General features: G+C 37.8%; 1 protein-coding gene across 1 annotated transcript in view; it reads left to right on the forward strand.

Annotated features, from left to right (window-relative positions):
- Positions 1 to 7,544, forward strand: part of RFX6 (regulatory factor X6) — a gene marked incomplete at both ends in the record, with an annotated part of 56,570 nt that extends 49,026 nt beyond the window's left edge. The window contains 5 exons of the mRNA XM_079716376.1: positions 1,088 to 1,210; positions 1,873 to 2,079; positions 3,189 to 3,701; positions 4,564 to 4,776; positions 7,369 to 7,544. Coding sequence (XP_079572502.1) covers positions 1,088 to 1,210; positions 1,873 to 2,079; positions 3,189 to 3,701; positions 4,564 to 4,776; positions 7,369 to 7,544 — 1,232 coding nt within the window. The remainder of the gene's footprint in view (positions 1 to 1,087; positions 1,211 to 1,872; positions 2,080 to 3,188; positions 3,702 to 4,563; positions 4,777 to 7,368) is intronic.
- Between the last annotated feature and the right edge of the window lie 15,284 nt (positions 7,545 to 22,828).

Here is a 22,828-nt window from a genome sequence, read left to right on the forward strand (position 1 = left end):
TTGTTAAACAAGCAAATAAACAATAATTAATACATTATTTTCCAAAGCCACTATTCATTGAAATATGGCAAATGTTTGCCTCTTTTCCAGGAACCTGCCCTCATAGTTGTATTCCAAGAATCAAAGACCAGCTTAGCAGACATGCTGTCATATGTTTTTGAACCATCTATCCTGATCTATACAACTTATGAAAAAATTGAGTCAAGTTAGCTTTGTCAAAAATTGAATACCTTCTTTTTCCTAAAATTTCTGAGATTCTTAGTTTGTAGTTATAATGCTATCTCCTGGACAATACCTCCACATTTAGTAGTTGCATTTTGAGAAATCCTCGCATTATAAAATAGGTTACAATTAACTAAATTGGTTCATTTAATTTTTAACAGAATTAGATAAAATCAGTGAACTTGTATTGAGGGATGAACAAAATATATTGTCTATTATTTGAAATATGTTGCTTATATTTAAGGTTTCTTGAATTATACAATATTTAAACCTGACCTTATTATGAAAAAAGACTTTTGTTGGAAAATCTGTTGAATAGTTAAAAGAAGTTTAAGGTTTTCCAGGACATCTTCCACATGAAAATTACTTTTCTCCTTTTTTTTCAAATGAAAGAGCATTTTGTTTCAAGCTAGAAAGACATCTTCTTACTTGATACTTTTTTCAGACCATGTTGGCTATTGTCTAATTATTTAGTACAAAGTAAACAGAAATAGAGCAGAGTAGAGCTCATTCTCCCCAGGTTAAAGCTTATCACACTCCAATGTGTGCCCTCTTAAAGCATAAAGCATGTCTCACTTTCATCCGAATTTTCCTTTGATGTAATTAGTGGCCAAAGAGCTGGCAGGACAGTACACACAGTGAGCTGGGCAGGTGGTACACAAAAAGATTAGAGACCCAAGTTAAGCATGTTGGTCTTAGCAGGTCATTTAAAGTCCAACAAGTATTTGTTTATTTCAGTTGCTCCTTGTAAAGTGTTGCGAGATGGTCACAAAGATAACTTGACTTCTCTCTTTCTCTTTCCTTCTCTTTCTCTCCCTCATTTCATCTCACAATGCCCTCTCCCCATTCCCTATCCATAAACAAGGTTCTTTCCATTTGATCCGAATGCTTCTTGATGAATACATTCTGCTGGCCATGGAGACCCAGTTTAATAATGACAAAGAGCAGGAGTTACAGAATTTACTGGACAAGTATATGAAGAATTCAGGTGATTTAAAATGTGTATCTTGTTTTGCATATTTCTTTGTTGAAACCTAAGTTCAAGAATTTGTAAGCACACATGTTAAATAGATTTATAACTGTCTCAGATTTTACCCCCAAAATGTCACTACTAACACAGGATACTAACACTAAGAGAGCCCTATTTTTTCTTTCCTCCATTGGTATGCAGAGTAGTCAAGGTACTTTACTGGAAACTCTGAAGAATACAAATCAATATTCTTAACTTCTGAGAACTCAGATAAAATTGGAGAAGTGACGATAATACAAAAATAACTAGAATTTAAGACAGCACATGTGGTATACCACCTTATAAATGGTGTAGAGATGAGTTCTATAGGAATTTAAAGAAGGAGGGACACAATATATTTGGGATGTGATGACTTGCATTTTGAAGGCTGTTCACTACAGAGTGGATTATTTAGTGCCCTGAAGAACACACCTACATCCACAAATATACAGTTAACAAAAACCAGCACCACTGCCAACACCAAAGATCTGCCAGTCTTATTTCCCATGGAAAACACTTCTCAGGAATTTCCAGATTTATGACACAACCCTAGAACATTTTCAGGTTTTTTTTTAACTTGGACTTATCCACTAGGAATGTGGCAATGATATTAGCTTTCCTATTTAAAAAAATCTTTCCAGATGCAAGTAAAGCTGCCTTCACTGCTTCTCCGAGTTCATGCTTTCTGGCCAACCGTAATAAAGGGAGCACTGTTCCCAGCGATACCGTGAAGAATGAAAACCATGTGGAAACAACCTATCTTCCTCTATCATCCAGTCAACCTGGAGGCTTAACCTCTGCTCTGCACCCATTCCCTGCTGGGAATACAGACAACATGCCGCTCACTGGTAGGCTGTGAAACAACCAAGAAAACCACATAGGCTTCAATATGTCTCACAGGAAACTATTCCTTTGTTTTCTTAAAGCTGGTAAACTCCAGGCATTTCAAGAATAAAAAGGCTTATCTTCACTGACTTATAACAAAGCTTTATAATATTTTTTGTGATTTTCAACATTTGTCATTCACATTTTTATCAATGCCATTTTTAAGATAGGTATCACATTTTAACATACTCTCTTAGTTATATCAGAGGTCCCAATAATTGGTTATTTTCATTTAGTGGAAGAAAAAAGTAGATTAGGTGTTCACAAAATCATTAAAATACTTTGAAAGTCAAAAAATATGAGCTTCTTATTTATTTTTGGATTTTGAGGAGACTTTATTTCTCCTCCATTAAAAAGTAGATTCAGCTATTTTAGGATAACCATTACAATAATTTTCCTCTTTGGTCTAGGGTCCCGTTTCTGTCAATCTGAATGTTTATGGCTTAAACTAGCTACTAGATAATACTTTGTCTGCTTATTGCCTTATGTCTTCTTTGAAATCCTTCTATATACCTTGCTTCATTGGACACACAAAATTTTAAACCTGGAATGGGTAGTTTAGGGGCGTAATTCCACCAATGGAAAATTGGAGACCCAGGGATTTGGTGGCTTTCATAACTCACTGCTCATCAGTGGGGTTTGTATGAAGTTTTGAATGGACTGCTTTGAAGCCATGGTCATTTTGACATTATTGCCCTTTTCTTTTACCCTAAACTTGAAACCATTTAGCCTTCAGCTTGTTTTTTAATTACAGAGAAATGTGAACAGCAGACCCCTTGCCCTTCCCAAGCTTGATCTCTAATCATCTTTATACCCACGGAAGGATGAAGCCATCCCAAGCTTTCCTCCATAGTCACTAACTACAAAAGTTGCCACTGTTGTGAAATACACTGTTGTGATGCTGTTTTTTAAACCTAGAGTTTTATAGGTCTCTAGTCCCATTATTTTTGGAGGTTAGAAATGAACTAAGTTGGAAAAAAGGTATAGTAATAAATCATGCATAATTTTAAAAGATGTGAATCCATCTATTTTTAACTTGCCACTAGTGAATGCTCTGGTAACTTTTTTCCAGGTCAAATGGAGCTTTCCCAGAGCTCTGGTCATCTGATGACACCACCCATTTCTCCAGCCATGGCGAGCCGAGGAAGTGTCATTAATCAGGGGCCAATGGCAGGGAGACCGCCGAGTGTGGGCCCAGTACTGTCAGCCCCGTCACACTGCTCAGCATACTCAGAGCCTGTTTATCCTACTCTCCCTCAAGCCAACCATGACTTTTATGGGACCAACTCTAACTATCAGACTATGTTTAGGGCACAGCCTCACACCCCATCAGGACTCTATCCTCATCGGCCCGAGCACAGTCGATGCATGGTCTGGAGTGAACAGCAGCTTTCTAGAGACTTCTTCAGTGGCAGCTGTGCTGGGTCCCCATATAATTCTCGGCCATCTTCCAGCTATGGACCATCCCCACATGGCCAAGATTCACACAGTATGCAGTTTTTAAATACAGGAAGCTTCAATTTCCTGAGCAACGCAGGAGCTGCCAGCTGCCAAGGAGCAACATTGCCTCCTAATTCACCTAATGGTATTGAAATTTTTAAAGAATTTTTCCTGGCTTTTGAGTTGGCAGTAAGGCAAGATCAGACATTGAGTTCTACCTCCGGTGAACAGCATGTCATCCCATGTAGAGCTTTCTCAAAATCATGGAATCTTAGATACTTGGAGCCAATTTCTGCCACATACAAACATATCCCTAATTCTTGTGACTTTATTAAAGTTGCCCTTCTAAATGTCCTGCATGATGCAAAAATATTATGTCAAACCATATGTTTGAGACCAACCTTAATAGCCCAAAAGAAGAATGTTCTGTCCTTTGAAAATTTAGTGAATAATGTTTCTTCCGGAGAACTAGCAGCAGATCTTAAAGATTAGGACCCAAACAGTGCCTCCTGTTGACGTACCTTGAGGTTACTGAGTTGGAAAAATCTGTGGACTTAGTCAGCCACCAAAGTAAGCTTTGTGTAGAGGCTGCTCTGATGCTCCTCTCCTCAGTGTAGGCCAGTCCTTCTCCCAGAAACATGAATCTATAAATAAAATTGGTATTTGACAAGTAATCTTTGTGAGAGGCTGATAGTGCCTTTTTTTTCTTCATAAGCATTGTAAGATCTTGTTAATTTAAATAAGGGAAATATGAGAGAGGTGTTGTCTTACATCTCAAAATTGATAATACAATAATGCCTATGTATTTTTTAAAACAAAAAACAACATAATGAACCATATCCATACATAAGCACAAATCCAACCATATTGTAAATGTAGATGTAAATGTAATATTTACAGTATGATATCTCTAGGGCTCTATCCTATTACCTTGTCCTTTTTTATTATCTTCCTGGAACATTACTTGTAATAAGTTAACTCTACATTCTCAATATTTTCTGTTGTAGGGTACTATGGAAGCAATATAAACTACCCAGAGTCTCACAGACTTGGATCGATGGTGAATCAACATGTTTCTGTCATCAGCAGTGTTCGCTCCCTGCCTCCCTATGGTGACATCCATGACCCGCTCAACATTTTAGATGATGGTAGTAGAAAGCAGACCAGCTCGTTTTATGCAGACACACCACCTGCAGTTGCATGTCGAACTCCTGTAGTAGGTAAATTATATTAACATTTCTTGAAAACGTTCTTTAAAAGTTGTTAACCTCAGCTATGCAGTGTTAACTGGGCACTCACGTTCCCACAGTTGGTTTATCACTTTGGATCTGAAGTTATGTTTCTGAATCTGTTAGTAAAAGCCTTGCCATTTTTCTATATACATGTCACCATGCAACCTGCTAGATCTGGTATCCTTTCCAAAAAAAATCTCTGGAATCTATTATGTATGCAAAAAATTCATGTAACCTGTCAAATGCAGTCCAAAAATCTGTTAAGCTTTACAAGGGCAGTAATGGTATCTTTTTCTCACTTTCTCTTGTTCACTGTTGGAAGCAGGGCCAGTGCCAAGAGCTGTCTTTGGACCCCATAATCTCCATCAGTATCCTAAAACCACTCCAAGTTTTAAAAAATGGTGACTTGTGATGACGGTTACTATAACTTTCTCAGTTGTATGTAAAATGTGATTAGATACCTCTGTAGAAAATGTTGCTTTCTTATTCTATAACATACATTTTAAGTAAAAATGAACAAAACTGTATGTTTGCCATGAAGTCCCCTAGCTTCTTATTCCAGCCAGGTTCCTGTCCCTAAGAAAATACAGCAACTTGTACTAGATGCATCACCGACACCCAGCAAAAAGTCTGCCACAAAGTAGGAACTCATTACATCACTGAGTTGAAAAAAGGGGCAGAAACAAATGCATAGATTTCATTTCTAAACCTGCTAATAAGGTATCAGAGGGCAAGTATTATATCCACATAAGTATCAAGGCGGAGTGTTAATGTTTATATGAGATGATTGAAATCTTCCAATGGAACTGATTTCAGATTAGCATAAGTAGAGGGCATTGACACCCAAACAGAGCATAAGGGAAAATGAAATAAATTGCATCTCTCCTCACTCGGTGTGTTTTTCCAATAATTCAATAGGAAGCACTTCTTCCCTTCCTATGACCATCACAGACGCTCCCTGAGCAGAGTCTGCTATCATCTTATGCTATTTGCAGATGGTCATTGCTTCTGGGTTACTCTAATGAAGCAGAAAATTCCACTTCAGGAAGTTTCCTCACTGTGAGACTGAAATGTACAGAGTTGCTATTGTTACTATTAGTTCTGTTTACTTGTAGTGATAGTGGATGCTTTGATGAAACATAGTTTGGGTGTAGGACAGATTCTAAGCTTCAGTTGTCAGAGCTGGCTTACAAGTAACTTGCAAAGAGGGCTTCAGGGAGAAAAGAGGGAATAGAGTAAGTGAATGAGTGGCACAAGGGGAGTTAGGACCTATAATTATATTTCCTTAATTATAAAGCCTGGTTTTTAGTGACAGAGATGATGGTACTTAGAAAAAGAAGAAAAACAGCACTGAGAAGGCAAGAACCAAAAATGCAGGAAAGGTAGTGCTAGTGAGCCAGTTAGTAAAACGTTCTGAGGACCTACTATTATGTGCCGAACCTCATTTTAGGTGTGAGGTTATGGTGGTAATCAGGTCAGAGTTCCTGCTTGTAAGAAGTTTACATTCCAGCAGGAAGAGATAAGGCAATGAAAATATAAACAAATGCATTAAAAAGATAAGTTCAGGGCTTCCCTGGTGGCGCAGTGGTTGAGAGTCCACCTGCCAATGCAGGGGACATGGGTTCGTGCCCCGGTCCAGGAGGATCCCACATGACGCGGAGCGGCTGGGCCCGTGAGCCATGGCCACTGAGCCTGCGCATCCGGAGCCTGTGCTCCGCAATGGGAGAGGCCGCAACAGTGAGAGGCCCGCGTACCGCAAAAAAAAAAAAGATAATTTCAGTTACTCTCAGGTCAATTAAATAGGGTAAAATGACAAATAGTAATGGAGGAGCTGCTTTAGGTAAGGTAGCTCGGAAAGGATTCCTGAGGCAGAAATATTTGAGTTGCAAGTTGAGTGATAAGAAGGAGGCAATGATGTGAAGATTTGATGATGGAGTTCCAGGCAGAAGAAAGGGCAAGTTGCATAGTTTCTGAAATGGGAACATTTTGGGAAAATTCAATGGGCAGAAAGAAGGCTCATGTGTTTTGAGTACGGTGAATGAAGAGAGGGGAGTAAAATAAATCAGAAGGCAGAGACCAATTCATCTAGGGTGTTATGAACCACGGCAAGGACCTAGGATTATGTTCTAAGGGTAATGGGAAGTCATTGTAGCATCTGAGAAGAGGGACAATTTAATATACACATCAGCAAGATTATCCTGGCTGCTCTCTGCAGGGTGAGGGTCATGAGACTAGTTAGGAGGCTGCTGTGTTGGTCCAGGTAAGAGAAGATGGTGGTTTGAACTACAGTTGTGGAGGTGCAGCTGGAAAAAGGACGTAGACTGGGGATATATTTTGGTGATACAGTTGTCTGAATTTATGTTTGAAATTGAATTTTCTTTGTGAAATGTGTTGAAGGAAAATTTGTGGGAGAATAGCAGGGGGGAAAATGGAAGAAAAGATGAGCATTGCTCTGAGAAACCATACACACTCAAATTTAGTACAGATATATGTGCTCAATGCGCAAGTCGTAAAGTGAGTGGCACAGAAAAAAGAAAATGTCAGTCAATTTTCAATTGCTGATTATATTTTCCCTTACAGCATCCAGCCTGCAAACCCCAATTCCATCCTCCTCATCCCAGTGTATGTATGGAACTTCCAATCAATATCCAGCTCAAGAAACCCTGGATTCCCATGGAGCAAATGGTAGAGAAATGGCATCCTCTCTACCACCAATCAACACTGTGTTCATGGGAACAGCAGCTGGAGGCACTTAAACCAGCACTGTTGGGTAGGGGTTGAAACTTGAAAAGTCTCTAGCACTCACATGCTATCTACTCAGACTGCTGTCAGAGAAAGAAAATGGAATATCCAGTGGCACGGTATTATTTTTCAGGTCACTGGTGTAAAACTATGGACAACACCATAGTGAATGGAAATATTCGCAGAGTTTGCCTTGCACACAAGTTGTTTAGAATGTGGTCCCATTATTAATCATAGTTTCAAACATTATCAAATGGAACCAGTGGAGCTTTGAAGATGCAGACATTTCAACTCTGAAGATTTAATATTTCACTTCTTAATTTATTGAAAATCTGTGTGCTGTTTCACTTTTGGTTTTTAAAAAAGAGAAACATTTATTTAATGCTTTTAAAATACCTTTAATTTATTAGGATCTCAGAATCATTGTTTACTATCCCTTATTTGACAAAAAGTCAAATGTGTATGGCTACCTCCTATGGAAATGTTTACAAGATCAACACTTAATTCAATTCAGCCTCGACCAAAGTTGCTTGACTTTCAGTTTCTGTGCATTAGTATGATGATTTCTGTTACATAGCAGTGTTCCAATTCTATGTAACTGAATGGAGATTAAAAATGCTTTCCTTCTTTATTTAAAAAAGATAGGACGAAATAAAGTATGGAAATATTTTTAAAGGCTTGGTTGTTCTCAGGGCTGGTTCTGTTTCTAAAGAATCCTGGGGATTTGCAGGCAAAGCTCCTTTGTATATCAAATTAAAGAGTAAAGTTGGTTGGTCAAAACAATAATTCTAGAACATCTGCATAACAGATCCATGCATATAAAGAAATTGTGATTTGTAGACTGTTTGAACTTCTGCAGATGTGGAAACAGTCTTTAATCGAGAACTTTGCTTAGAAACTGAGAGTGAATGAGTGTTCAAGGGTCATCTGGATGCAAAAACAAACTCAGAAGTGAAAGATTCATTACATATAAACTAATACAATTTGATACACCATTTATCTAGCTCTGTTTCTTTTTCTTTTTCATATGTCTTAACTGAAAGGTCTGTTGTTAAGACTCATGGCCTATAATGGGAAACTTCCATTAACTTTACAGGCTTCTCCTTTAGTCTATGACAGGTCTTCTATTATTTGTATTAAGGATTAGGTTATACTGTAAGCCCTGGGTACATTATAAAAGGATCTGTAAGCCCCAAACACCCATTTTACATCATGATGTAATTTGGTAGAGACAAACTGTGGAATTGTTATTCAGCAAGCAATAAACAATTATCTGTGGACTTGTTGGAGTGTTGCTGCCATTTGCTCAGTAATATGTAGTTTATGAGCTAATTAATTAGCAGAAATATTTTGCAACAATAACAAATCATGAGTAGTAGAAAACTAAGTGTTCTATTCTTTGCTATGGTAATATCATAAGAGTGCAAAGGAAATGAAATTAATAAGGGCTTGGACTGAAGAAGAAAACAAAACAGCTTTAAGAAGTGATTGGGGGGCTTCCCTGGTGGCACAGTGGTTGAGAGTCCGCCTGCCAATGCGGGGGACACAGGTTCGTGACCCGGTCCGGGAAGATCCCACATGCCGTGGAGCGGCTGGGCCCGTGAGCCATGGCCGCTGAGCCTGTGCGTCTGGAGCCTGTGCTCCGCAACGGGAGAGACCACAACAGTGAGAGGCTCGCATACCGCAAAAAAAAAAAAAAAAAAAAAGAAGTGATTGGACATAAATCTTAAAAATTGAGAACCAAATCTCCATTTTATGGTAATTAAATATATATTCAGCATCTGTTTCATGTCTGTCACAATGGCAAATACAAAGATGAAAAAGATGAAAAAAACACAAAGATGAAAAAGTGCCAATACCTTTAATAAGGTTTGATGTAATGATGAAGGGGTGATAGGATGTAGAAGCTCAACTGAAGATTTTTGAGTAAAAAACAAGGTGAGGAAAAGATGTTTAGGGAACATCAGGCAGCAGTTGGAGGGAGGAGGTAGACTTGTTAGGAAAGGAATTAGCCTAAGAATGGGCCACTCTGAAGGCTGTTTCTTTCATCCAGATGCTCAGCGGATAAGTGCAGAGACTTATGGGGAAGAAGAGAGAATGAGGAGGGGAGAGAGAAAGAAGCACAAGCATCATTTTAAAGAAACATGAGGATCATTCCAAAGACTACATTGGAGGATTGGCGACTGACTAGATAGAAGGGAAAAAAAAGGAATATGTCACTAGCGGCTCTAAAGTTTTCCTTAACACTATTTGCAAAGTATTTCAGTGTAAATAGTTGACCCTATATTGGTACTCCCTCCAGCCCTTTTAAGGTGAGGGAAAATGATTGGAGCAGGGAGAAGCTCAGAAGACAAGTGAGCAGTGTCTGGGTTTCATGTGCATTGTAACAAGGTGCTAAATTTTGACGACAAAAAGACTAACTTGCTCTTTTCCCCAGGTAGTGAACTTGAGTTTATTGCTATCAGATGTAGCACAGTATTTCTCAGTGCAGGCACCATTGGCTTTCAGGCAGGACAGTTCTTTGCTTTGCAGAACTATTCTGCATATTGAACAAGATTTAGTATTCCTGGCCTCAACACTAGATGCCAATGTACTCCCGACACAGCATCCAAATGCCCCTGGAGAGGCAGTGCTATTCCAGCACGAATTGACAGTGACAGCCTCTTTAATTTAATCAAAAGGAGCTTGAGACATTTAATACCTTTCTGCCCACCAGCTACACTCATTGTTTAAGAATTGTTTCCTTCATGAATCTAAAACTTGGCTGCTTAAGGCATTTCCTGTTATTCTTTAGGTTAACTTTAATATAGTTAAGAGGATCTTGCCTAGGTTTTTATGTTTTTAAAAGTAAATAAATCATTCTTCAAGTAACTGTTAGAAGTTGTGGAGTATCAGTTATAAAGAAGTGACCTGTTCAAGCTAATGCTTATGTGAATTGCAAAATTAAGGTTAAAATTTTTTAAATGCTAGGTTTATTATAACTCAATTCTTGGGGTACTATCTTTCAAATCTTATGGTATGGTGGTTACTAAATATAAAAGACATGAAAAATGAATGTTTCAATTAATTTGGTGGATTTTTAATACAGTTCAGAGACCAAGAGCCTATTTTGTAACAACTTGAAGAAAAACTAAAACCCAGCTACGTCATTAACCTAGAATCACAGATCAGAATGGATCTAGTTTATTTTCTTTTCTCCAGGTAGAATTGCACTAAGAAAAATTAGAGCTATCCTCAGTTATATGTTCCCAAGTACACTTTCAGGTCAGAAAGCATTTTTTGTTTGTTTGTTTTTTAATAAATATCCAATTTTATTTACAAAGCATTAAAGCTTGAGCAAGAAGTACCCAAGTCTCATCTCATACAAAACTACAGAACATTAAAAAGCAAAACACTGGGGAGTGGGGAGATGACAAAAGGGAAAAAGAGAATATGCATATATTGTACAAATTGAGAAAATCAAACTGAAATAGACAGGTTTTAGGAGCTGAAAAACATTCCAAAAGCATAAATAATTATTAGGAACTGCTGCCAGAGACTCTCTGACAGGGCTGAAGTTGATTTGCTCAGTAGCCAGTTTAGAAGGTGGACAGAGCTTGAACAACCAAATGCTCAGGCTGAGGAGACCCAGCTACTCTTCATGTGGAAATAAGGCAGAAACCTCTTGTATCACACAGTTTGCATACTACTGCAGTGTACAGTACAGAGAGAAACGAAATGGAAATAATGTCTGCAAAACAAAAACATGTCTAGTGACCCACCTACCAATCTCAACCACTGGTCTGATATGAAATAGGAAATGAAATTCACAAAATGAGCATCTGAGGAAAAAGCAGTGGCATCTAAAAATATAGACATTTTGCCACTGAGTCAGGGAGAGAGCTCTTGCTTCAACTACTGAAAGTTTTGGTTCTAAAGACGGAATGGAGGAGGCTCTTGCTGATGTGTTCTACTTTGATTTCTATGCTAAAATCCAAAAGGTCATCAACTTGTTTGGCTACCTATCGGAGCAACCACCAACTGACAAAGATTTCCCAATAAGCACAGTGTTTAACTTTCCTTTGAAAATACTGTGAAAATGGTGATCCAGATTAAGCACTTCCAGCCAGCTCAAAGCTGTACTCAAGAGAGGCTGGAGAGCCTCCTCCACACCTGGTTTCTTCACTCTGGATTTTCAGAGAATTTCAAACACCTAGTGTACACATCCATCCAATCTGCTACTTTTATACGAAGAACAGCAAAAGCAAAAATTAAAACTTTTTCTAAAAAAGCTAAGCAACCTTTCACAGAAAGGAAGTGACTGGAAACATGTATGAAGGAAAAGGGGTGTGGAAACAAGGAGGGGAAACGCGATGACTGATGGGAAGGACAGATGTCCACGAGCAATGATAAAAAAAAAAATGTTCTTTAATTTTTTTTTTTTTTTTGCGGTACACGGGCCTCTTACTGTTGTGGCCTCTCCTGTTGCGGAGCACAGGCCCTGGACGCGCAGGCTCAGTGGCCATGGCTCACGGGCCCAGCCGCTCTGCGGCACGTGGGATCTTCCCAGACCGGGGCACGAACCCGTGTCCCCTGGATCGGCAGGTGGACTCTCAACCACTGCGCCACCAGGGAAGCCCTTCCTTGATTTTTTTATTTGAACTGTGTTGTTGCTGCTTTGATTTTGGATGGTTTTATTTTAGTCCTTGCATAGATTTCCCCACCCCCAGTAAAAAAGAAGCCTGCTGAGAGACACCTCAGTTTGTTTCCGTCTCTAGAAGCCAGTACAGGTAAAGCAATACAAACTACTGATGATTATTTGCTGGAGACAAATGAACTAGCTATCTTCAAAAACCATGATTAATGAGAATGAACCAATACTGGAGGGAAACATGAAATGCAAAGAATACAAAGAAAAACCCTGACCCTCTTATAGCTCAGCTTGGTGAGCAAAATGTTACAGTATGTTTAAAAAGAGGGGGCTTTTCTTATCTTTCTTCCAAGAAAGGTTTTTAAAAAAAAAAATAATTTAAGCTAAATTTCAGTTACAGTTGTGAGGTAAAATCTTTCTCTTTGTTTCTGCTTTGAGAGAGAAGAGCCCATGGGACTCTCAAGGTTGCCCAGGTCAAAAGCTTATTTTGGAAAAAAAAAAAAAAAAGCTTATTTTGGAAATGGGGAGGGGGATATTTTTCATTGACATGGTGCCTAAAGAGGGCAGGTGCACTGGTATTTAGTGTCAGGACCAGGGATGTGAATATCCTGCAGTGTGTGGGAGAGATCTGAAGAACTGTCCCACTTCAAAAGCCAGTAACACTCTATGGAGAAATAGAGGTAGACCACTAGGCTGTGAGGGGATTGCCTCAAAACTTTGCCCAATACTGGCAATCTGTATTAAATGTTATTTAACTAATGAGATCATCTCTTCAGGAACTGTGACTGAGAAACTCACACACACAACCTAGAGAAACAAACAGGCAGAGGAGTAGGGCCAGAAGCAGAGAGAAAGGAAAGGAGAGCTAGAAAGAAGCTGAGCTGGGAGGGGTCCAGAGGCAGCAATGGGTGGGCCCCTCTAATGGGGTGCTGAGACAGCCCCAGAGCTGTGCCTGTGCCATCCTGACCAGTGAGGAACAATGCCAAATACTTCTCTTTCCATTCAGATTTGCCCTGGGAGCCCTTAAAGGACATGGGCTCCGTTTAGCCATCCAGAGCATAGCGGCTCTGACTACACCCCCAAGTCCACAGCAGTATGTGTTTCCTCTTCTTCAGAAAAACATGATAAGCAATAAATTAGAGGCTCACTGATTACGTTTTTGGATCACTGCTTATACAAATGCAGTCCACAAAAATAGGACAAAGAATACTGCCAATCCTCGAAAATCAGTTCAGATGGTGCATTATCTCTCCCCTCACCTCTCACCCCCAAGAAAAAAGAGAAGGAAGGAAGGAAGGAGGGAAGGTGAAAAGAAAAGAAGGAAGGAGGGAGGGAGGGAGGAAAGGAAGGAAGGAAGGAAGGGAGGGAGGGAGGGAGGGAGGGAAGGAAGAATTCTTTGGCGGTGCAGTGGTTAAGACTTCGCCTTCCAATGGGGTGTGGGTTCAATCCCTGGTGGGGGAGTTAAGATCCCGCATGCCTCTCAGCCAAAAAAACAAAACATAAAACAGAAGGAATATTGTAACAAATTCAATAAAGACTTTAAAAATGGTCCACATCAAAAAATCTTAAAAAAAGAGAGAAAGAAGAAAGAAAAAGAAAGACAGAGACTTTAAGATAAATGAATTCTGAAACCCAAATCCAAAGTTTCATCTTTTCAAAAAAGCAGGAGGCAAATGAGAGTATGTTCAAACTTCCTGGAAAAGGATATTACAGGTGCTCAGATTTCTTTATAAACCTGAGTAAAAGGGAGTGAAATTAATTGTCATACAAGTCTCACAATAACAGCTATGAGCTCTTATAAGGCCTGCAGTAATAAACTGTTCATACGGTATTTTGAAGGCAGATTTACAATCCTAGGTGAGTTATAGAAATTTAAACAAAAACCTTCCAGAAAAGTAAACAATAATGATTATGGCATACGGGACATTTTGTGCTTTGGGAATGATAAGAAATGATGAATTTATATAAAAGGTCATTATACTATCTCACTCAGTTATTGAATTCTAAATTAAATCCTTGAGTTTGTAAATGGCAGAGAACACAACCTGTCTGTTCCAAAAGCACACTGATTAAATGAAAAGAAAATAAATTTCAGTTACTCCTTGATTATAGGCATTAGCAATGGCTGGGAAAGACTGATAGTTTTAAGTAGACTCCAGTGAACAATCTCTTCGCTAATTTTGACATATCTGATTACAAAATAAGGTCTTATCTCTGTTCTGATTGGTAAAAAGGTCTTTGATTAGTTTTCTAATATCAAAATCTTATAAATAGTGTTTAATTTTTGTTGATATTGGCTACATAATACTATGGTAGAAATGTTTCCTATTTTAACAATAGTCTATTTCCAGAATGAGCAAAATAATTTAGTTTTTTTGTAGGATCTAATCCAGTTGGAAAGATCTCTGATTTTTTCCCAAATTTCTCTTCTAATGTCTATAATTTCAATCATATTCATGCAGATGTTTAGGAAGATAAAATTCACCACTCATTAACAGTAGTTTGACCTTTTTACTTATCAACATCAGGGGTTCTAGTAAAAGCCTCTTTGCCCATTCAGTAGCATGGGAAGCTTTTTGTGTGTGTGTGTGTGTGGATACTGTATTATTTATTACTCTGTAAAATAATAACAAAGAAACTCAATAATCAAAGAAAATTGAAGCATGAAGACCATAATACTGTTATATTTCTAAATAGCACAACTAAAAACATAGATTCCTGTTCCTATTAAAAACTTTATCTCATTATTTACAAATATTTCATTTACTCTCAAGACTTAAAATTTACTTATTGCTTGAGTATTCTTAATGAAATGTCTTGGTAGTATTCTCAGGCTTGGTTAGGTTTTGTTAATGGGTAAATGTGTTAAAAATGCCAAGAGATACTCCATTTTATCCCACATTTTAACAAATGTGTCGCTCACACTGGTGATAACAAGAAGAGACAAGGTCCCTCCCTCATGGACCTTACACAACTGGTTACTGTTAAAAAGTAATTAGTTCCACTGTATACCACATCTTCTTTATCCATTCATTACTCAGCCATGAAAAAGAATAAAATTCTTCCATTTGCAACAATGTGGGTGGAACTAGAGAGTATTATGCTTAGTGAAATAATTCATACAAAAAAAAAAAGAAATTAGTTGAGGTTCCTTCATGACTATTTTCTATGTGGTTAAAGGTTTTTTCTTGTTTGATTAATCTAAACCCACTCCTCCCAGAAATTGCACTGAATTAATTAAATATGGGATATGAAAGCAAAAAAAAAAAAAATTCAGGATAACGTTGCAAGATCTCAGTAATAAAAAAGAGTAAGCTCTATTTTCTATTTTATTCAGGTAGAAAATGGACAAACACAAATAAATATCATATTCTAAGATTTTTAAAATAAGATGTAAAAGAAAAAGTATCTCTACTTACTAAAATATTTTGATTCCACAAATTCCACTTATTACGGATTTTGCAAACAACAATTTATATATACTATTGTAATTACAGCAAAGAAAAATAGACTGTATCTCTTGCCTACCTTCTTACTTTATCACACTTTCCACATGGGAAAATAGTTTTATGAGGTATTCATTTCAGTAAGAATTGACTTTTAATATCTAATATGCGAATGAAAAACCTATTAGCAGAAAGAGAATAGTGGTGGGAGGCTAATTTGTAATCTGTGCCTATCCTCAGATAATTCAGGAAGGTATGAATAAAGATTATACAGGGTACATGCAATATTAATACATTTTAAGGAGGAATGTAGATTGGATTGAATTAAAAAGGGTTCAGGCATGCCTGTCTTCAGTCGAGATTGAGTATAAATTCTCTGATTAGATTCCTGTTAGATTAGCTGAAGCAGCAATGTCTTTGATTCCAAAATATGAATGGTAATTATCTCATACCTATTTATTTGAAAGCCTGCAGCAAAAACAGAGGTTAATGCCTTTTGCAGTTCACAAAAGAATAGGATTGAATTGGAATCACATTGTTTACTACAGCGCTTTCTTATGAACACAGGATTTCCTCATGGGATGACAATTTTTTCAGCGTTCTCAAATTCACATTACATGAACTATTTAATATCAGTATCTCTAACCATTTCTTCTTCCACTGAGAGGACTCCTGTGAAATCAGCTCCTCATCTAAGCAAGGAAAAGATTCAAGGACTGAACACCTTGAGTGGGAGGAAATGACAATTGAACCAACTAGACATTTCACAACCTCCCTCTAGTTTGAAGAGTGTTTTGTTCTAGCTGCTTTATGCTTGGAATTTTTTTTACAAACGGTAATAATTATTCTATAATTACATTAAATGCCAGCTTCCGTGATCTTTCTTGAACTCTGTAGAACTGCAAAGCAATTCACCTAGGTGATGATGAACTTTCTAAATTAGACTCAATATACTGACTTAATGTGGATACAGCTAAAGCCCAGTGGGGGCAGCTGATTACTTATGGTTATAAATGTTAACAAAATGAGCAAGGAGGGTTTTAGTAATTCTCTCTCTCTTACACACACACACACACACACACACACACATTTCATTAGCTAAATTGCTGCTCAACTATAATCTTCAAAATGATAAAATCATAACTCTTACATAAATTGAACAGAAATCAAATATTTTCTTTGTCTCTATACTTAAAGGGGGAATCAATAAGATGTTACTGGAGAATTCGAAGATCAGGCAATCAGGAATGTGGAAATGAATTTGCTAATAGATGCAAAGAGGGTTGAGGCAATAAAATGTAATCTTTGGGGTAACCTTTTCTATAGGTCCAAAATCATTTGTATACCTAGCAAATAAAATTTATTTACATTGCTAAAAAAAAAAGAAGTAATTAGTTGAAATTGTGAAAAGAGGTGAAGGATCTCAGAGAAATTAAAACAAGAATTGAGCTCTTGGAGATGCATACTGGGCAGGGATAAGGTGGGAGACCTTCCTGAAAGAAGTGATATACTGAGACTGTGGAAAAAGCAGGAAGTAGAGGATGTTGAGGAAGGAAGTTGTGGTGAGGGAGGGATGAGCAGGCAGGACAAGTTCAGGACAGGAATCCAGCACGAACGGAACCTATGACTGGAAGCAAAAGATGAAAAGAGGTGACAGAGCATGGAGAGCTTGGAAGAGCGGCCAGAATGAGTCTAGAAAGACCCTCCTGAGGCTTTCATGATTGTGGTGATTTACTGATAAAACATGAGAAACTTATATAATTGTAAAGATCTATAAAGTATGAGAAGAGGCTGGTAAGAATGTCAAGCTGAGATGTTTATAAACTCTGAAATGCTAAAATATTTTCATCATGAGAACAGCATTGCTTTCTTAGAATCCGCTATTAAAAATAGCCTTTAAGCCCCTTTTATGTGTTCCATGACAACACATAATTAAAGAAATTAATCTCATGGTTTTCTTTTTTGTTATTGGGATATATTTGACATATAACACTATTAGTTTTAGGTTTTGGTTTTCTTCATGAGGGTCTTAATTAAGGTCTCTTTTCAAAAATGATGATTTCAGCCAATAAAATAAGTTTTAATAGAACTCACTATTCTTTTTCCACAAATTCAGTCCCAGACTTCCTCCCTTGAACTATCAGGGAAATATTTAAATATCATGGAAAGGAAAACTATGTTAATGCTTTTAAGTGGCATTTTTCTATATTGCTGACGTGATTAATTTTAACCCTAAAGTCGAATGGAACTAAAGGTGAAGAGAAGGTGAAAACCAAGATTTCTTAGTGTGGTGCGGTGACTTTACCTCTTTTCTTAAAATAGATGTTGTAGCGTCGTCAGGTAAAATTGGGTGAGGAACACATTTACAAAAGTGAAAAATTAACTGCTCAATATGATACCTGCTCTAAAGTAAAGAGAAACCGTTGTTTTTATTAGTTAAAAACACGGGTGGTGTTCTTACCAATCAATAGAATGACGGTCAGAGATTTACAGCCCTCAAGCATCTTTACACACTGAGGCAAATATGAGCTTCATGGGCAGTTTGTTAATCCAGATTTGTCATCTAGCTTTGAGTACTTTAGCTTATTAATGCTTTATACATGACCTCTATGGAAAACAGAACTGTTTCCATATTTTTAAAATAAATTTATTAATTCCATTTATTTTATTTTTGGCTGTGTTGTGTCTTAGTTGCTGTGCACAGGCTTTCTCTAGTTGCGACGAGCGGGGGCTACTCTTCATTGCGGTGCGCAGGCTTCTCATTGCTGTGGCTTCTCTTGTTGCAGAGCACGGGCTCTGGGTGCGTGGGCTTCAGTAGTTGTGGCACACGGGCTCAGTAGTTGTGGTTTGCGGGCTCTAGAGTTCAGGCTCAGTAGTTGTGGCGAAGGGCTTAGTTGCTCCGCGGTATGTGGGATCTTCCCGGACCAGGGCTCGAACCCGTGTCCCCTGCATTGCAGGCAGATTCTTAACTGTGCCACTAGGGAAGCCCTGTTTCCATATTTTATATTATAAAATGGCAAGATTTCTTGCCTTTGGATTTTTGAGGTAATATTTTGTATTATTTGCCATCCCCTCTCCCAACACATGTACTGCTTTTCACTCATTACACCTTGTTTGGATAGCTCTACAATTTATAATATTCATTTCAACTCTCCACTACTGAAAGAAACTTCACCTAGAATATGTACCTAAAGATGGTCCCTGATGTATTTTCACAGGAAGCTGAGTATTCAGTTGCTCGAGGGGTAAGAGGCAGTGGGACATCAAACTACCAGAGAGCCCTCTGAGGAAACACTGATCCTCTGGTGAAAGAGAACCTCCTGGCATATCGGGGGTTCTCTCACATCCAGATGCTCCCCAGGGAGTATAAGGGAAAAGTGGCCAAGAACTGACTAGTGAATTCTGGAAACCAAAAAGAATAGCTTGTCTTTGACAGATGCTTCAGTGCTAAGTGACTTGCCCTAGTGAAACTCCTGAATAGCTTTTCGTGGGCTCCTTGCATTTGAGAACACGTGACCATCAAAAGTTCAGAGAGTGCAGCAGGGACTAAGAAGATCAGGATGATGTAGAATAGACTTGAGTTATCCCAGGAAAGGCACCACCCCAAGAACCACAGACTTCTCTTTACCCTGAAGTGAGCATTGATGTGGTTGTTCAAGTTTCTGTTATATTATGAAGACAGGAGTAACATAAAATAGAATCTCAAAGTAGAGGCAAAATATGTAGCAATTTAAAACATTTATGACAGAGTCAGACAAACCTATGTTTGAAACCACATTAGCTGTATGACAAGTTAAATAACTTCTCCAAGACTCAGTTTTCTCATCTGCAAAATGGGCTTAATAATTTTATCTACCACAAAAGGTTTTTGTGAGGATTAATTGACCTAATTAATACTTATGAAATATTTAGCATGGTGGTTTCTGACACTGCACAGACTCAAAAATGTTGACTCTTGTTAATTATTATTCAAATCCCATGAAATCAGTTTGCGTTGCTTTCATGCAGTGCAAACTCTTCTTGTGTGTCTTTATGTGTAATATAGACTGCTCTATTACTAGAGTTATCTAGCAAGATAACTTAGGCTGGTGTAGTTAAATAAGAATGTACTATGTAAAAGTAAAGGAAAAAATAAAACATGGTAAATCATTAACTACTCCAATATGGTTTTATAGAAATGACATCCACAGAATACAGTATGATCTGATTGTTAGATATCCTGGTGGCGTAGTGGTTAAGAATCCCCCTGCCAATGCAGGGGACACGGGTTTGATCTCTGGTCCGGGAAGATCCCACATGCCGCGGAGCAACTAAGCCCGTGCGCCACAACTACTGAGCCCACGTGCCTAGAGCCTGTGCTCTGCAACAAGAGAAGCCACCGCAATGAGAAGCCTGCACACCACAATGAAGAGTAGCCCCCGCTCGCCGCAGCTAGAGAAAGCCCGCGTGCAGCAACGAATACCCAACACAGCCAAAAATAAATTTAAAAAAATTAAAAAAAAATTTTTTAAATATATATTAAAATTAAAAAAATAATTTGTGTTTATACATATTTTGCTGGTTTCATACAAAGACGCAGATTCTTCCTCTATGAATCAATAATTCTGGGAGGACACTGTCAATGTTTATTTCAGTCTGACTGCCTTTGTTTTCAGACCTATAATACCCAGCCATAAAAATATGAGATTTTTCTATGAAAATTTCTAGCAGGAAGAAAATATTTTTCATTGATTAATTTTATTCCCCATTAAAAGTCAATTAAATTAGTATTTTTAAAATGTAAATAGTTAAATTTATAATCAGAAATTATCAATGTGTTGGATATTTCTAATACCTTCATAACTGCAAAGTTAGGGACAAGCTTTCTCTTCTTTGTTTTGTTATTTTTTAATAGATCTTTTTTGGAGTATAATTGCTTCACAATACTGTGTTAGTTTCTGTTGTAAACCAGAGTGAATCAGCCATATGCATACATATGTCCCCATATCCCCTCCCTCTTGAGCCTCCCTCCCACCCTCCCTATCCCAGCCCTCTAGGTCATCGCAAAGCACTGAGCTGATCTACCTGTGCTATGCTGCTGCTTCCCAGTAAGGAGAACAACCTCAGCCAAAAGCACTCTCCCAAGCTAGTGAGCTGAACATCCAGTTGTTAATTATTGAACATCTCCTCCAAGATGTTCTGTAGGCACCCAAAGCTCAGCATGAGCCATTGGCTTCATTCTCAGATTGTGTTCTCACCATGTTTTCCCTCTCATCATTATAGAGCTATGGAAGCCAGAAACCTGGAAGACATCCTAAATTCCCCCTCACTGCCCCCTCTTCCAGTCGCTCTATTCCTTCCGGTTATCTTTCTGAGCTCTCATCTCCTCATCCTCATAGACAACATCCCAGTGCAGACTCTCATCTCTTATCAGGATTATGGTATTAGCCCCAACTCGATCAGTTTCTCCATCACTTCCAGAGGGAGCTGCCTTCAACACAAACTGCACTGCTGCTCAAGATTGGCCTCTGGCTCTTCTCTGACCTCGGAACAGGGCCCAAACTCGTCAGCATGGGTCTAAGGCTTTTTCTCTTTTCCTGCTTGGACCTAATATTAATCAATATAATGTATATGCTCTTTGGAAATTTGTCTGTAACTGGAAGCTTCAGAGGATATTTAGATATTGAAAGTAATCACTGTGTAGGTACTGGGATTTCCTTTATGTTTTGTGGTCAGAGTAGAAAGTATAGAAATATGAATAATAAATGATCAAAAGAGATAAAAATCAATAGATTTAATGGCTCTAAAATATTTCAGGATGTTAGCATTTGACACAAACAACATTGAAGGAAGCCTTATTTAATGGAAAATTTTGGCTCATTTATCAGTCTTCCTAATGTGTGACAAAGTGATATTGAAAGACTGAGGAAATAGACCTTGATAGACCTCAATGACGTACAGGCAGATAGAGGCTTACAGAGTCTAAGCTTGAGATTTTTAAAAAGTTAATATATAGGAATTTAATAAATGCAATAAACTCTCTTCCTCTTCCTTCTGCCTCTCCTGTATTTGCCTGATTCTTACTCAACCTTCCTGTATAGATTTACATTCTCTAAGAAATCACTCCTGAAACCCCAAAGTCCAGGTTAAGGTCCCTCCTATACACTCCCTTTAAGTTCTGTATTTCTCCAACATGATACTTATCATGTTAGTTGCTGTCTGCTGAACTAGGCTATAAACTCTGGGTTGGCTGAGGTGATTGTTAGGCTTTTTGATGTATTTCCACAGAAAATACACGTTTAATTAAAATTGCATGTAATAAACACCTTTAAATTCAGAATGAATAATCACTTTTCGGTTCAAGATGCTGTGTATCAAATAACATAATGAGGTCAGAGCCAGGCTGGTCATCTAACAGGGGCCCAGAACTGCACAAAGTATGAAAATTTACTGAGGGTGGGCTTGTCCTGGCATAGTCACCAATCAGAAGCATTCCTTGGAGAAGAAAGTTGTGCTATTTTTTTGTCTTTAGATTTTATTTCATTTTCAGTCATAGAGTTGAAACACAAGTGGATTCTAAGAACTAAGATCTAGTTATCTATTTTAATATCCTAAGCCCTCAGTAAATATTGATTAATTCATTGATTGCTTGACTGGGGAGGCTTGGAAGATGCCTTTGTAAGTCATGAAATCCAGATATACATCCTAAATAAACTCTTGCACTTTTGCTTGAGTAGAAAGATGGTAAGATGTTCTTAACAGCATTATTTGTAAAAGGAAAAAAATTAGAATCAACTTAAATGACCGTCAATAGATGGGTGGATAAGAAAAAAAAGAATTCATGCAATGGAATACTATATTCCGGAAAAATTAGTGTATTAAATCTACATGTATTAGGAATAAGTCATGAAAAGATCATGTTAAGTGAAAAAAGCAAGTTCAAAAGAATAAAGTTTAATATTTATGTAAATTTAAAACCATAAAACAAAACTATTTGTTTTTTATGTATACATATGTGGTAAAAGTAAAAATATGTGGTTGGGAGGTATATGTATTATTTTCAGTGTAATGATTACCTTTGGTGAGGGAAGCAGAGGAATAAGACTGGACGAAGGTTTAATAATACCTTAAAACACTTTGCTTCTTTAAAAAAGGTGTGAAACAAATATGGCAAAATGTTATATATTGGTTAAAGTTTAGTGATAGATACACTGATGTGTATTATGTTGTTCTGTGTACTTTT

Source organism: Hyperoodon ampullatus, assembly GCF_949752795.1.
Source record: "Hyperoodon ampullatus genome assembly, chromosome: 12".
Lineage (NCBI taxonomy): Eukaryota > Metazoa > Chordata > Mammalia > Artiodactyla > Ziphiidae > Hyperoodon > Hyperoodon ampullatus.